The sequence below is a fragment of the Megalobrama amblycephala genome, linkage group LG20 (genome assembly GCF_018812025.1).
Source record: "Megalobrama amblycephala isolate DHTTF-2021 linkage group LG20, ASM1881202v1, whole genome shotgun sequence".
NCBI classification, from domain to species: Eukaryota; Metazoa; Chordata; class Actinopteri; order Cypriniformes; family Xenocyprididae; genus Megalobrama; species Megalobrama amblycephala.
Window position 1 is genome coordinate 1,812,203 of NC_063063.1, and position 17,078 is coordinate 1,829,280.

At 35.1% G+C, this 17,078-nt stretch overlaps 1 protein-coding gene across 1 annotated transcript; it reads right to left on the reverse strand.

Moving 5' to 3' along the window:
• Positions 1 to 1,515: 1,515 nt before the first annotated feature.
• On the reverse strand, positions 1,516 to 16,794 carry vstm4b (V-set and transmembrane domain containing 4b). Its single transcript, XM_048171437.1, has 8 exons — positions 15,783 to 16,794; positions 13,927 to 14,325; positions 5,197 to 5,250; positions 4,732 to 4,839; positions 3,454 to 3,487; positions 2,424 to 2,545; positions 2,271 to 2,335; positions 1,516 to 2,151 (listed from the first exon to the last, which is right to left on the reverse strand). Exons 1-8 carry the CDS (start codon positions 15,832 to 15,834, stop codon positions 2,026 to 2,028), a joined length of 960 nt encoding a protein of 319 aa, XP_048027394.1. The 5' UTR covers positions 15,835 to 16,794; the 3' UTR covers positions 1,516 to 2,025.
• Positions 16,795 to 17,078: the final 284 nt, after the last annotated feature.

Sequence of the window (17,078 nt, forward strand, 5' to 3'; positions counted from 1 at the left end):
AATTTAACGAATTTGTTCTTGTAATTTAACAAATTTGTTCTCGTAATTTAACGACTTTTTTCTCGCAATTTAATGACTTTATTCTCATAATTTAATGACTTTATTCTCAACATTTTATCTCGACTTTTTTCTCGAAATTTAACTAAATTTTTCTCATAATTTAACAAATTTGTTCTCGTAATTTAACGACTTTTTTCTCGTAATTTAATGACTTTATTCTCATTATTTAATGACTTTATTCTCAACATTTTATCTCGACTTTTTTCTCGAAATTTAACTACATTTTTCTCATAATTTAACGAATTTGTTCTCGTAATTTAACGACTTTTTTCTCGCAATTTAATGACTTAATTCTCATTATTTAATGACTTTATTCTCAACATTTTATCTCGACTTTTTTCTCGAAATTTAACTACATTTTTCTCATAATTTAACGAATTTGTTCTCGTAATTTAACGACTTTTTTCTCGTAATTTAATGACTTTATTCTCAACATTTTATCTCAACCTTTTTCTCGAAATTTAACAAGTTTTTTCTCATAATTTAACTAATTTGTTCTCGTAATTTAATGATTTTATTCTCGTAATTTAATGACTTTATTCTCAACATTTTATCTCGACTTTTTTCTCGTAATTTAATGACTTTTTTCTCGTAATTTAATGACTTTATTCTCAACATTTTATCTCAACCTTTTTCTCGAAATTTAACGTGTTTTTTCTCGTAATTTAATTACTTTATTCTCAACATTTTATCTCAACCTTTTTCTCGAAATTTAACGAGTTTTTTCTCGTAATTTAACGAATTTGTTCTTGTAATTTAATGATTTTATTCTCATAATTTAATGACTTTATTCTCAATATTTTATCTCGACTTTTTTCTCAAAATTTAACAACATTTTTCTCATAATTTAACGAATTTGTTCTCGTAATTTAACGACTTTTTTCTTAATTTAATGTAATTTAATGAAATTTAACATTTTTCTCATATCTCATTTAAATTTAATGAGTTTTTTCGAATTTGTTCTCGTAATTTAATGATTTTATTCTCATAATTTAATGACTTTATTCTCAATATTTTATCTCGACTTTTTTCTCAAAATTTAACAACATTTTTCTCATAATTTAACGAATTTGTTCTCGTAATTTAACGACTTTTTTCTTGTAATTTAATGACATTTTTCTCATAATTTAACGAATTTGTTCTCGTAATTTAACGACTTTTTTCTCGTAATTTAATGACTTTATTCTCAACATTTTATCTCGACTTTTTTCTCAAAATTTAACGAGTTTTTTTCTCGTAATTTAACGAGTTTATTCTCAACATTTTATCTCGACTTTTTTCTCAAAATTTAACGAGTTTTTTTCTCGTAATTTAACGAGTTTATTCTCAACATTTTATCTCGACTTTTTTCTCAAAATTTAACGAGTTTTTTTCTCGTAATTTAACGAGTTTATTCTCAACATTTATCTCGACTTTTTTCTCAAAATTTAACAACTTTAATCTCGAGATGGTTTTATTTTTTTATTATTGCTTGGCCTTAATCCCTCTTCCGTAAAATTAGGATCCTTTAATATAGCAAAATAGTATTTAATATAATTGACGTAAAAATACATCAATTGCAGGACACAGAAGCTGTGCAAATTAATTTATATTGAACCCAGAATATTCCTGAGATGATTTCCGTGTGTTTTTGTGGCTAAAAGTTATTTGTGCAAATGTCCTTGTATAAATTATTAGTTTATTAACAGATAGGAGTCCAACTTTAAATTTAAATAGGTAATATTAGGGCTTTTGTACGCCATTTAGTTACAGTTTGCAGTTTTCAGATGACAATTTCCTGCATGTGTGTTTTGGATTTGCTAAATATTAAACTTGTATCACAGATAAGACATAAACATAAAAAAAATGAATATACATATACAATATTTACACTTCACCTAAGGTTGCATGTATAAAACATCAGAAAAAAAAAAAAATCAGCATTGTGTTATTATAAATAATGTTTTGTACCGAGTAAATGTAATGCTACACAGGCTTGTCCTCAAAGAGTATCTGAGCGTACACCGTTCCTGTCTTCGCAGCTTTGGCTTCAGGCAGTGGCTTCATCAGTTCAAGCTCGGCGTACGTCAGACTCTCCTCTGCAATTTTGGGCTGTTGGGACGGGAAAATGGTAGAGGAGTTACAGCTCGCATATAAAATATGACATACAACAACTGGCAGTTCTGCAATACAAACAACAAACTTCTGTGTATTTCGTAAAAGTAACTTACCAAAACCACTTTTCTGGGTTGAGGTTTCAAAAGCTTTGGCTTTCGCATTTTGTCTACAATAGGGGCTGAGATGTAATATTGTACTTGTTAAACTGAGATCTACAGTATGCACTTCAGTCATATACAGAGGTGAATTTGGGAATGTTACTCTACCTTTAGCCGGTATCTCTGGTGGCACATCTGGCTGCTCAACTCTTTTATTTTTCTTGTACTTTCTCACCTTCTTGGGAAGAGCTGGAGACAGACTGACGACACTAGTGACCGTCTCCCCTGAACTGGACACACATGAACACAGTTTCAGTTCATGAGGAAGGTTGTCCTCCTTGATTTTTATATATAACTATATTATCACCCAGCAATATATTAAGTTGGATATATAGTATAACATACACTGCAAAAAATGATTTGACTTTTCCAGTACAAATATCTACAGTTGTCGAATCGGTATTGATATATTTCAAAATGCGATGATACCAATCATTTTGAGCGGATTCTGACTAACTTAAAGACCTCTGATTGGCCATTGTGTTCATGCATTCAACAGATATGCCTGTGATTGGCTACTATAATTAATAAATTAAATTCTTTATTCAATAAAATGTATTATATCAGCATCATAGCGCATGGCAGTCATAGTCATTCAAGTCGTCTTATAATAAGTAAAACCTGAAAGCCAAAGAAATAAAACATCGATATTATTTATTTTCTGTTGTTAATACCAGAAAATGTGTTAATGGTAAATAAGTCCTACCTATCGTGACATTCCCTACTCTGACTTCTCTTAAAAAATAACATTTTTATCAAGGTAAAATCTACATATAGTATTGTTTAGTCTAAAACATGTTAAAGATTAGCGAACAGGCTGTCAATTCATTAAATGATAAGCTATTTACTTACAAAATCTGTAGTTATGCCTCTCTTCCACTGATATCCAATAAAAAATCACTTAATTTTGTGTTCAGTGTATTTAGCCTGCATGCATATAGCACACACACGTAAAGCGATATATACCATATAGCAAATCTCAGCTGCGTGATTGTTTATATTGTTACAAAATGTAAACTATATAATGAGCCAGCTCTAATCTGCTACATGCAACTACAGTATAAAGCATGAAGATATTGACATCATGATTTTCTGTAAAGCTGCTTTGAAACAATGTGTTTTTTTCATCTTTTCTCACCTGTTCTGTGGGCTCTTGACCAAATGATAGTTTTCTAACAAAAAGGAGCATATGAAAAAAAAAAAAAGTCAATAAGCAGAATATATGATTTAGATTATTAACAAGCACATTAATTGTTTATCACTGTTTTACAGTCATGCTCAAAAGTTTACACACCCCTTGCAGAACCTGCAAAATGTTAATTATTTTAACAAAATAAGAGGGATCATACAAAATGCATGTTATTTTTTATTCTGTACTGTCCTGAATGAGATATTTTTACATAAAAGATGTTTACATATAATCAAAAAATAGCTGAATTTAACAAAATGACCAGTTCAAAAGTTTACATACCCTTGATTCTCAATACTGTGTGTGGTTACCTGAATGATCCACGACTGTTTTTATGTTTTGTGATGGTTGTTCATGAGTCTCTTGTTTGTCCTGAGCAGTTAAACTGAGCTCTGTTCTTCAGAAAAATCCTTCAGGTCCTGCAAATTCTTCAGTTTTCCAGCATCTTTTGCATATTTGAACCCTTTCCAGCAGTGATCACAATGCAAAACACAATGCATTAAGAGCCGGGGGTGAAAACTTTTTGAATTTGAAAATCAAGGTAAATTGTACTTATTGTATTCTGGGAAACATGCAAGATCTTCTGTTGCTTCCAAAGGGCAGTACTAGATGAAAAAAATTGATATTTAAACAAAAAAAGACAAATTTGGACATCTTCATCATGTGCAAAAGTTTTCACCCCCTTGATCTTAATGCATCGTGTTTCCTTCTGGAGCATCAGTGAATGTTTGAACCTTTTTAAATAGTTGTGTTTGAGTCCCTCAGTTGTCCTCAGTGTGAAAAGATGGATCTCAAAATCATTCAGTCACTGCTGGAAAGGGTTCAAATATGCAAAAGATGCTGGAAAACTGAAGAATCTGCAGGAGCTGGAGGATTTTTCTGAAGAACGTTGGTCAGTTTAACTGCTCAGGACAAACAAGAGACTCATGAACAACCATCACAAAACAGTTGTGGATCATCTTGACACAAAGTATTAAGAATCAAGGGTGTGTAAACTTTTGAACGGAGTCATTTTTAAAAAAATTCAGCCATTTTTTTTGGTCTTCTGGACTATATGTAAACATCTTTTATGCAAAATATCTTATTCAGGACAGTACTAAATATAAAATAATATGCATTTTGTATGATCCCTCTTATTTTGTTAAAATAATGAACATTTTGCAGATTCTGCAAGGGGTGTGTAAACTTTTGAGCACAACCGTACATCAACAACAGCAAGAATCATACCTTTTAATCGTCTTTTCCTCTGCAGATACTGACAGCTCACAGCTATAGTGAACATGCACATGCACAAGAGCCCAACACAACACACCAGCACAGCACACAGATACACGTCTGAAACACACAAGAGAAACAGCACTTCACGCAGCTGCACTGCACAGAAAATACCCACGACACTGCAGTGCCTATATAACAGCATTCAGTGTAACCTTTTTGTATTGAGAAGTAAATGTATCTTGATTTAAGACCCATACTACCCATTCACTTTTATTATATGGAAAAGAGACAGGATATTCTGTCTGCTCCACATAAGAAAGTAAATGAAAGTAATGAAGACAAAATTTTAATTTTTGAGTGAATTATCTTCCATTTCTATTAGACTATTTGCTGCATCTGAAAGAACGTGTTTAGTACGTTTTTTTTTTGTTGTTGGTCCAAGACAATATGGTTGAACACAGTTTTGTGGCTTACCTTCAAACAGACTCCACAGTTCCTCTTTTGGTTTGCCGGCTGGGAGAACATGGACTGCGAGAGGAAGAAGAGAGAATTGCACACTCATCACTGTGGCTCCAGACCTTCATAATTACATGCAACATGCAGTTAAATCAAGTAAATTGCAGGGGAAGATGTGTGTGGGATGACAGCAGTGAGGCTTTCCCTCTCTCTGGATATGGTCCTGGCTCGTAGTGGCTAACACCCACTGTGATGCCCTGAAATACTCATAACCACAGCAGCTGACGACAGAAAGGCTAGTTGGCCGAACAAACACAGCCACCTCGGCTACTGAGTAAGTTTAGCCGCCTTTTGGGTGTGCAACAGACCACTAAAGAGCAAATTTGACTTGCTTAAATCAAATGAGTTGAATTGATCCTATATATATATATATATATATATATATATTCATTAAAACATAATTTTTTTAAAGGATTAGTTCACTTCAGAATTAAAATTTCTTGTTAATTTCCTCACCCCCATGTTATCCAAGATGTTTATGTCTTTCTTTCTTCAGTGGAAAAGAAATGAAGGTTTTTGAGGAAAACATTCCAGGATTTTTCTCCATATAGTGGACTTCACTGGGGTTCAATGGGTTGAAGGTCCAAATGTCTTGCACTGCTCTGTGATGCGCCGCGCATTACGTAATTGCATTGGAAAGGTCACGCGTGACGTAGGTGGAAGTACCGCGGTAGGGCAAAAAGCTCCATCTCATTTTCTCCTCCAACTTCAAAATTGTACTTCATCATTGTTTTACCTTTTTTGTAAAGGGTGTTTGACTTAGTCTTTGCACATTCATTTTGTAGACACTGGATTGGTACTTCTGTCTACATCACACGTGGAGCATCGCAGAGCAGTGCAAGATGAGCATTTGTGGTTAAAAAGTATCTCTTTTTTTGTTTAAGAAAATGACCGATGATTTCTCTAGATAAGACTCTTATTCCTCGTCTGGGATCATGTAGAGCTCTTTGAAGTTGCACTGAAACTGACATTTGGACCTTCAACCTGTTTAAACCCAGCTGTTGGCTTAAATGTTTGCCCAACCTGCTGGGTAGTTTTATTTAACCCAAGTATTGTTTAAAAATGACTGTATTGTTTGCTTAAAATGAACCCAAAATATGTCAGGTAGGCTGTGAAAAAACCTGTGAGACATTGATCATGTCTCAAGCTCATGGTGTAAATCAAACATACAGAAAAAACAGCAACACTGTGAAATATTATTACAATTTAAAATAATGGTATTCTATTATATTCTTTAAAATATAATGTATTTCTGTGATGCAAAGTGTCTGAACAATTATGTTACCTCTATGGCATTTCATATAGGCTTTTAGCTTAAAAGCATGCACATTTGGAGAAATATTGATGGATTCTCATATGTTTGTCAATTTTCTATACAGAAGAGTAATATTTATTCAGGATTTATTGTCATTACTATGAGTGCTGGATACTGTGTTTTCAATTCATACTTGCAGCCGGAGGGTGCTCTGTGCACCTTTAGTCCACAAATGCCTGAGCACTAAAGAAGAATAGGCAATCCAGGAACTAACCGAACTAACAGAGGCCAGAGATCGCTAACTATGGCTATTCAAAACACTTTTCAAGACAATAAATACACGATTGAGACGATGAATGCATGCATTGCCTCTGAATTTGCGTCTGAATAGCGCTGGCTCCGTGGGCGTGGCCGCATTAGCGGATAATGAGCTGAATCACGGACTTCTGACATGGCTCTCTTTTCATACAGATTACATAAACACAGAATATTTGTTTTCGATTTGACTTACACGATTTAAAACCTGACATTTCAACGTTTTTTTAGACATAAGTGTAATTTTTTTGTGATTAGTATTCACTAAGTTACAGTTCATTTTCTGAGAACTATCAGATTGGACTTCCTTCAGAGGGAGACGAGAGATCATGCATCATGTTAGTTTTCTTTATTTTACAAAAAGCACAACATTTTGTTTTTACTCTGAGTGTACACAAATGAAAGAAGATATTCCACAGATTAAAATGGTGTATAGCTCTTAATTGTATGTGCAACATTAACGGAGTATTTTGAGTCTCTTTCACACTGGTTAGAAAAAAAACACGGTGATCACGCCGGCGTGACCGCCGACCCCAGAGTGTTAAAATATAATGTATTTCTGTGATGCAAAGTGTCTGAACAATTATGTTACCTCTATGGCATTTCATAAAGGCTTTTAGCTTAAAACTGCACTGAAACTGACATTTGGACCTTCAACCTATTTAAACCCAGCTGTTGGCTTAAATGTTTGCCCAACCTGCTGGGTAGTTTTATGTAACCCAACTACTGTTTAAAAATGACTGTATTGTTTGCTTAAAATGAACCCAAAATATGTTGGAAATTAACATTTATTAAATTGCTTATTAATAAATGTTCACCTTTTGATTATTATTGTTGTCTCTAGTAATTATGTGTCTGATGTTTAATTTCCAAAATATTTTGGGTTCATTTTAAGCCAGATATAATCATTTTTAAACAATAGTTGAGTTCAATAAAACTCCCCAGCACATTGGGCAAACATTTAACCCAGCTGCTGTGTTTGTCCATTTTCAACCCAACTTGGGTTGTTTTTAACCCATTCTTTTTTAGAGTGTAATCTGATTTTACGATTATTTCTCAAATGTGCGTACGTGTGATTCAGAGAACGAAAGTACGCACAAAAAGCATGCATATGCTTCTCTTCCAGATGTCAAATTTATAAATCACAAACGATCTTAAAGATTAATGGTTTCAGATCTCTGCCTTGTAAACACTGCTTAATTAATGTCATTAACATATAAAAGAGCACCAGTCAACGTCCAAATCTTTACTTGGCATTCGATTTCAGTACTCTGACTCTCTGCCACTATAGGAAAAGTGTGTATGTCTGCTTAGACCCTGACATGGCACTAAGAACTTTTCCACATCAAAGACCTTTTATAAATATGAACATTGGTGTGGATTTTAGCGTATGCACACTCTAAGATCAAATCAGTGCTGTACCAGGTGAGCGACCGAGCAAGTTTACTACATCAGAAAAGACATGCATATGGAGCTGCTTATGTGACGCAAACTTCACAATGTATTAGTACACAACATTTGTATTGTGCAAAGAGCTACATGAAATTATGTCTTTATTGTAGAATCTACTATGTATCGTTTCTCACAGAATTAGAATGTAGATCATGCACAGCATTTCCAGTTGGCTATGCATTTTTATTAACCACACTGCAAATGTTTTCTGCTTGCACATGGACTGCTATTTATTTCTCTATTCATGACTCTTGCAGAAATGTGCTTATTTTTGGAGCCCTTGGTCATGCCTGACCGAACTGGGGAGGGACAAAAGCTCTGTTGAGTCATATGGCTTATATTTGGACAAAAAAGAGCCAGATACAAAATCTTCAGTGGTTTACTGAAGGCTAATGTCGCTGTACAGGATGCCCTTTGCCAAAAGTCATTTGTTGAAGACCTCACAGATGCATGCTTCAATAGAGCAGCTGCATCAGTTGATATATTAATGAATTCATTGCACGGCCACAGCACATTCAGCTATGAAAAGAAATAGTGATGAATGAGTATAAAAAAAGTTGGGAATTTAACATTTTCCTCTGTCTCTGCGATATGAATGATCACATTCTGTCACATCCATAACAACTAAGCCTTCATGGTTGTCGTGCCTTTTATTCAGCATAGTTACTTGCCATTTATCATTGGAAATAAAGACAGGCACAACAAAAATGCATAAAAATACAACCCATTTACTTCAAATCTAGGCTTTTTCACAGAGACGGCCTTCAATAAGGCTATATTGATTTGCAACACGTGCTGACGAGAGTCACACAAAACATCTAGCTACGTTGTTGTCGAACCCACAAACACGGTCAGTATTTCTCTGTGCTACTGTGTATTTAAATCTGCACCACATCCTCCCTCACATGGCAGAGACGCTCAATGGCTCTCCTTACAAATACTCTCAGTGGAAAATGTGATCATGTTTTAGGAACAGAGAGTTTTGAGTTTAGTGGTATGGCCTGGTTTTGGGAGTACTTGGGACTACACTTCTATAGATAACCTAAAATCAGAAACACAAATTCTCATTTAAACTGAGCTGTTAGTTAAGGTTGTGCATCAACTAAAGTATATAATTGTTCCATTCTAAGTGATTACTAACAGTAAGGGCTTATCTTGTGTAACTGTATGGAAGAGTTTATCTGTACATATAGTAGCTGCTGGATGTGCGATTTCTGTTTTCTATGTTTTTATGTCATCATTCTACAGTCTTTTCATCTCCCCTTTTCAAGCAATCCCCATCATGAAATTACAGTATTTTACTAATACAAGTTGTTATTATTGATGATATGCTGCACAGTTATTCCAAATAAAAAACATGTTTGTAATCTTTTATTATTGAAATCAAATGACTTTCCTTTTTTAGCTGATGTCATGAATCCTTCTTTTAAACCTCTCCACTCAATCGTGTGACTCTATTCTCTCTTGTAATCTTCACTTTTCACAATCAAATCAGTTCCTGATGGATAAAATATCCTGTTTTTTCACCAGATTACGGCATTAAATTTGCGATTTTTTTAATAGCTTTTAAGCTTGCCTCCACAATGAAATAAAAAATAAAAAAGGTAATTGCGAGATATAAACTCATAATTGTCATAATTATAACTCATAACTCATAATTATAAAGTCAGATTTGTGAAATAAAGTCAGAATTGCATAATATAAAGTCAGAATTGCATGATATAAAGTCAGAATTGTGTGATATAAAGTCAGAATTGTGTGATATATAGTCAGAATTGTGAGATACAAAATTGCAATTGTGTGTTATAAAGTCAGAATAGGAGTTATAAAGTCAGAATTGCATGATATAAAGTCAGAATTGTGTGATATAAAGTCAGAATTGCATGATATAAAGTCAGAATTGTGTGATATAAAGTCAGAATTGCATGATATAAAGTCAGAATTGCATGATATAAAGTCAGAATTGTGTGATATATAGTCAGAATTGTGAGATATAAAATTGCAATTGTGTGTTATAAAGTCAGAATAGGAGTTATAAAATCAGAATTGTGAGATAAATTCAGAATTGCATGATAGAAAGTCAGAATTGTGTGTTATAAAGTCAGAATTGTGAGATAAAATCAGAATTGCATGATATAAAGTCAGAATTGTGAGATATAAAGTCAGAATTGTGTGATATATAGTCAGAATTGTGTGATATATAGTCAGAATTGCATGATATAAAGTCAGAATTGCGTGATATATAGTCAGAATTGCATGATATAAAGTCAGAATTGCGTGATATAAAGTCAGAATTATGTGATATAAAGTCAGAATTGTGAGATATAAAGTCAGAATTGCGTGATATAAAGTCAGATTTGCATGATATAAAGTCAGAATTGTGTGCTATATAGTCAGAATTGCATGATATAAAGTCAGAATTGCGTGATATATAGTCAGAATTGCATGATATAAAGTCAGAATTGCATGATATAAAGTCAGAATTGCGTGATATAAAGTCAGAATTGCATGATATAAAGTCAGAATTATGTGATATAAAGTCAGATTTGCATGATATAAAGTCAGAATTGTGTGCTATATAGTCAGAATTGTGAGATATAAAATTGCAATTGTGTGATATAAAGTCAGAATAGGAGTTATAAAATCAGAATTGTGAGATAAATTCAGAATTGCATGATAGAAAGTCAGAATTGTGTGTTATAAAGTCAGAATTGTGAGATAAAATCAGAATTGCATGATATAAAGTCAGAATTGTGAGATATAAAGTCAGAATTGTGTGATATATAGTCAGAATTGCATGATATAAAGTCAGAATTGCGTGATATATAGTCAGAATTGCATGATATAAAGTCAGAATTGCATGATATAAAGTCAGAATTGCGTGATATAAAGTCAGAATTATGTGATATAAAGTCAGATTTGCATGATATAAAGTCAGAATTGTGTGCTATATAGTCAGAATTGTGAGATATAAAATTGCAATTGTGTGATATAAAGTCAGAATAGGAGTTATAAAATCAGAATTGTGAGATAAATTCAGAATTGCATGATATAAAGTCAGAATTGCATGATATAAAGTCAGAATTGTGTGATATATAGCCAGAATTGCATGATATAAGTCAGATTTGCATGATATAAAGTCAGAATTAAAAAATTTCTGCTGAATCAACCATGCATTTCAGCTGCTTCTACAAGTCTTTGATCTCACTTATCGTGACTCGTGTTTCACGGGACTCGTACCGGAGCGCTTCAAATCACAAGCTGGACCAGCTGAGCTGCCGAGCAAGTTTACCATGTGAGAAAAGCCAAACATATAGAGCTGCTGATGTGATGCAAACGTCAAAATGTAAGTCATGTACTGCATTAAAAGTGTTTTGAAAGTGTAAATGTGAACCATGTGAAAACAAGTCTATATTATTCTATAATTTGCCCATGTAGTCATAATTTGTGTGAAAAGGAATTAAAATCGATCCATTTTACTGCCGCTAGTGCTCATTTTTAAGCTGGGAATTGCTTAAAAATTTTCTGCAAAAATGTAGGTAATGGCATGTTTTTCCAATGAGCCTACGTCGGATTTGAGTCCTTGGTGGTCGGAGGCGATTTGACAAAAATTGTATACGTCCCTTAGTTCAGACTAGATTTAACTTGTTTTGGTCTGTTTCAACTGAAAGGAAAGACTGCAAATTTTAAATGTTTGCTAAAAGCGAATCTTGCAGATGTTTGGCAGTACATTCACATGTAGATAACACTAAAAGCCACAAACACCCCATTTTGATTTCCTGATGTCTTTCAGTAGGCCATGCGACGGCCACCCACAGTGAGCAATGGCGCCCCTTTTTGGGAAACTCTGATCTGTTAGTCAAGTTCCCGACCTCGTTTTTCTCTTCGCCTTTTATGACTCTTGCTGCTTTGGCGTGAACCCCTTCTTACATTCAAAATACGTCTGGACTTATTTTGTCTTGGACCCAGAGAGCGACAGTCTCTTTGTGTGTCTGTTTGTCGGTACAGTAAGTTAGTAAGGGAAAACTCCACTCCGCAGCCAGTGTCAACAGCGTTTGGCTGTCACTACGCCAGTGTTCACTTTGTTTCTGTCATCTCCTGACTGCCAAAAGACAGATATATAGCGCATAAATATTAGATCACTTTTCCACATGTTTTTAATGGAAAATCTAACACATAAAACCCCGAAAGAGTTTCTCGACATGCGTCGCATATGCGGTGAGTATTTTGTCAGATGTTTCTAACCTCGAGACAATTTAAGAGTCTAGATGAGAGAAACCATCAGCGAAAAGTCACAACAGCATATGGAATAGTGCTAGTGATGGGCATGAATCATCTGTTTTGAAAAAGTGATTCAATGAATCAATTTTTTTTTCAGTGCACTCAAACTGCCACGCACAATGTAGGGATCGGTAACCAAGTGAGCGATTTCGGACACAGCAACAGAGTTGACAACGAGAGTGGATTCCTGTGCTGGAGTCAACCCCGAATCTGGGGCTATTCAGAGTCGAGGAATTGACTCTTTTGGAGTCGACTCCCCATCAGTCTTGGTAGTTCAAACACATTCGACCACATGAGATTTTACACTACAAAAACAATCTGTTCGAATGCGTTTTCGACTACCTCTGGAAGTGACTGAAATATTTTAGACCTTTTACCCTAGTATTTAGCGTTGTCCACTTGTGATCTTATTGACCAGAACGTATCTTAAAGGGGACCTATAACGCCCCTTCACAAGATGTAATATAAGTCTCTGGTGTCCCCAGAATGTATTTGTGAAGTTTCAGCAAATTTGCCCCTATTTGGGTGTGAGCAAAAACACGCCATTTTTGTGTGTGTCCCTTTAAATGCAAATGAGCTGCTGCTCCCGCTCCCTTTCCAGAAGAGGGCGGAGCTTTAACAGCTCAACAACAACAAAGCAGGAGAATCTCACGCAGCAAAAATGACGACCGTGTTCAGCCTTACATTGTTCAAACCGGAGTCGACACTGATGGAGAGACTCAGGAAGAAGTTACAACTTTCAGGACGTTTCTGAATGGTTAGTGGATAAATTTATGCAGTTGCTGTGGAGTTGATTCAACTCATCCACTAGCATGTGCCGTCATGTTCATCTTTTGTGTTGAATTGACCCTCGTTTGTGAAGCAGTCCGGCGTAAAATGACGGCATGACAACAACACTCGACTACAACAACTCTTCCTCTTCTCTAAAGCAGCCCAACATGGCCCCGCCCCCTTTGTTGTGTCTTCTCAGGGGCGGAGTTTATGTAAATTTTAGGGTTTGTGATGTCACTACCCCAGGAAGAAGCTCGTTGTAGTCTGTTTGTAGTCCTTAAAAAGTGATTTCTGTATAGGAAAATATCTCCTTTGCATTGAACTTTGAGCGTCATAACTTTGCAGATGTTGTTTATGCTCAAACAGCAACATTACACACTAACTACAGTTAAAAAAGTGAAATCATAATCAACCACCCCTTTAATACCAGGTGTAAACATGGCCTTAAAAGTTATATCTTCAATAAAACATTTGCATTTGGTTGTAAAAGGTGTTTTTTTTAATGTATAATTTGGGCTTTTGTTGCACCATACTGACCACTAGCCTGTGACGTTTCAAGGGCTTTGAAACAGTGAAGCATTTTGCATTCAAAGTTTAGAAACGTTAAGACAAACCTCGGAGCTGTGTCGAGGCCGAGCTGTTGGTCAAAGCTTTCCATCGTTCCTGATGCTTCTTAAACTCCTGCACCCTGCAGCTGTAAAGACCCCGGTCCTGTTCGCCGATGTTCACGATGAGGAGGTTGTATATCTTGCCGTGTTTCACCACCGTCAGTTTCATTTTGGGCTTGCGGAAGCTCTTGGTGTAGTTCCCGTAAAACTTGGCTCTCTGCATGTTCACCCGCGCCACCAGCAGCTCCTCTCCTCCCGACTCCGGCTGAAACATCCAGCGCACCACAGGCAGACTCGCCGACCGGCGCCGCTGGCTCACCTGACAGGACAAGGTGATGTTCTCCCCCTCAGCCACCACCGTGAACGGAGAGGGAGTGACTGTGACGTTGATAGCCGAGCACACATCTGGAATCGACGTGACATTCATGAGAGAGATGCAACATTTAATACAGCCACAGTATTCAAGAAAAATGGATGAACAATTATTAAACGAGAGTAATTTTTTTATTCAGCGTCTCAGTCGTTTAAGCCAGCAATTTGTCTGTAGACTTTAAAGAGCATTGTAAAGCAATGCATGCTGGGAAATTAAAACTGAGAGCCTTTCCAGACTCTTTTGCTTAATGAGACTTTTTGACAGGCCATCTGGAGAACATTATTTGGGTGGATCTCAGGCAGACATCGCCACAAATACATATATTAGATTATATATACAGCATAGTGTTCAAACGTTTGGGGCCGGTAAGATTTGTTAATGTTTTTGAAAGAGGTCTTTCATGCTCACCAAGGCTGCTCAAAAATACAGTAAAAATAGTGAAATATTATTACAATTTAAAATAACTGTTTTCTATATGAATATATAGTAAAATGTAATTTATTCCTGTGATCAAAGCTGAATTTTCAGCATCATTACTCCAGTCTTCAGTGTCACATGATCCTTCAGAAATCATTCTAATATGATGATTTGATGCTCAAAAAACATTTATGATAATTATAAAAGTTGGAAAACAGTTACGCTGCTTCATAATAAGATCTTTTGTAACATTATACATGTCTTTACAGTCACTTTTGATCAATTTAATGCATCCTTGCTGAATAAAAGTATTAATTTCTTTAAAAAAAAATTGTGAATTTTTTTTTTACACTGCCTGTATTTAATTGCAACAGAACTAATTTCACTTAATTGAGCCACTTTTTACATTTTTTTTTTTTTTTTTTTTTTGAAACCAGATACCCTGGAAGGGATATTTTTGTGGATGTTTGAGGTCAGTTCCTCAAACATCATTTTGTGAAATATTGTACAGCCGGAAATATTTGCTGTACATAAAACCATAATATATAGGTAGCCTATATGTTTTAATGGAAATTTGAATATAGGCATATAAATCCTGAATATAAAGTTATAAATAGATGTAAACATTCTTCTGCAAAATCTTTTTTTTTCCATTAGGCAGTAAGGAAGAAAACAACTTGGTGTGTCAGATCTTTCTGAGAACGTTGTGCTATCTATAAACACAAAGTGACGCACATTTACGCTCACAGATAAGATTTAAGTTACAAAAAATCAGGATGTTCCTCATATACTTGTGAAGAAGTCAGAAACCACAGCATACTCATAGCTGAAGAGAAAAAGTGACTTATCAGGAAAAAAACCAACCAAACAAACAAACAATTGAAATTTCATACAGCTCCAGTGTTAATATTGAGGCATTGCACAGTTATGACCACAGCTAGTCTTGTCATGGTGAACTTGAACTTTATATTCAAATTCTCAGAACTAAAAATAAATAATAATAATAGATGAAAACAGAAAGAAATACATGCATTAGACACCTAGGCTTTCAATTCAAACACACTGAACTTACTTCCAAAAAAGACGTTAGTCAGGAGAGCTGTTACCACTGCAGAGATCTTCATTCTCCAGTCTGATGGGCTCCATGCAACTCCAGTTAAATCTCTTCGCAAAAAGTGACTGTGAATTCCTCTACTCTTTTTTTCCTCCTTCTCTTCTGTGTAACCCGAGACAGGACACGCTCTGTTTTTACTTAGTGCACACCCTCTATCCTCCCCCTTTGTACAGGACTACACACTACACTCAATGAAGGAGATGTCATTTCCTCTTCAGGAGGCTGAAATCTAGTTCTTGTCCAGTCCAGATGGAGGTTAAAGTTTCTTTATTGACATCTGGTTTCATGAAGAACCTTTAACATCCATCCAAGTGAAGTAATTGCACAAGTGGTTCTTTATAATTAAAGTGTTCTTTAGACTAAGAATGGTTCTTTTAAGGACTGTTCACTGAAAGATGGTTCTTCTATGTAACTGTTGTGAAACCCCCCATTTGAAACCTTTATTTTTAAGAGTTTAGCATCTCAAAGACAACAATGCATGTTCCACATTTCAGTTATATAATTTATCATGATGCAATGAAACACCAAATTGTGTGGTCAAGTGGTCATGCAAGCTCGCACTCATTATTCCCAGCCTGTAATTCAATAAATTGTGGCAAGTAATAGCTATATTATTAGACTTTATTTTGTGGGTTTTAGTGAAAATGGCCAGATGGAAGGAGTTATCCTCTGCAACCAATTGTTGAAATGGCTAAATCTGGTCATTCGGTTTTGGATATTGCTCATGTCCAGAATGTGAATGGTCACAGAATTATTTCAAAGCACAGTGAGATCGGCACCATGCTGAATGTGAAGTGCTGGTTAAGGAAGACTAGTGAGCATTTTGACAGGAGGATGGGACCACCTCAAAACAGCTTCTGGATGAGATCTCCAACCTCCAATTACATCTTTAACTGTTAGGCTGCAGGAGACTGCATTGAGAGGTTGTGTACAGTAAAGAAACCATGGTAACACTTTACTTGAAGGGGTGTGCATAAGACTGACATGACACCTTCATAATCTTGACATGACACGTCATAAATATGAAGGAGGTTTTATGCATGTTTATGACAACTGTCATTAAATGTCATTCGCTCAATTATGTCATTTTTAATGCAAAGATGACATTGTTTGAGATGTCTTTGTTACGACAACTTGACATAAACCAACACATCATAACCTGTCAGTGTCTTTGTCATGACAACGTGACATTAGCAAAACATCATAACCTGTCATAAACATGACATAGCAGATTAATTATCAAACTTAAAAAAC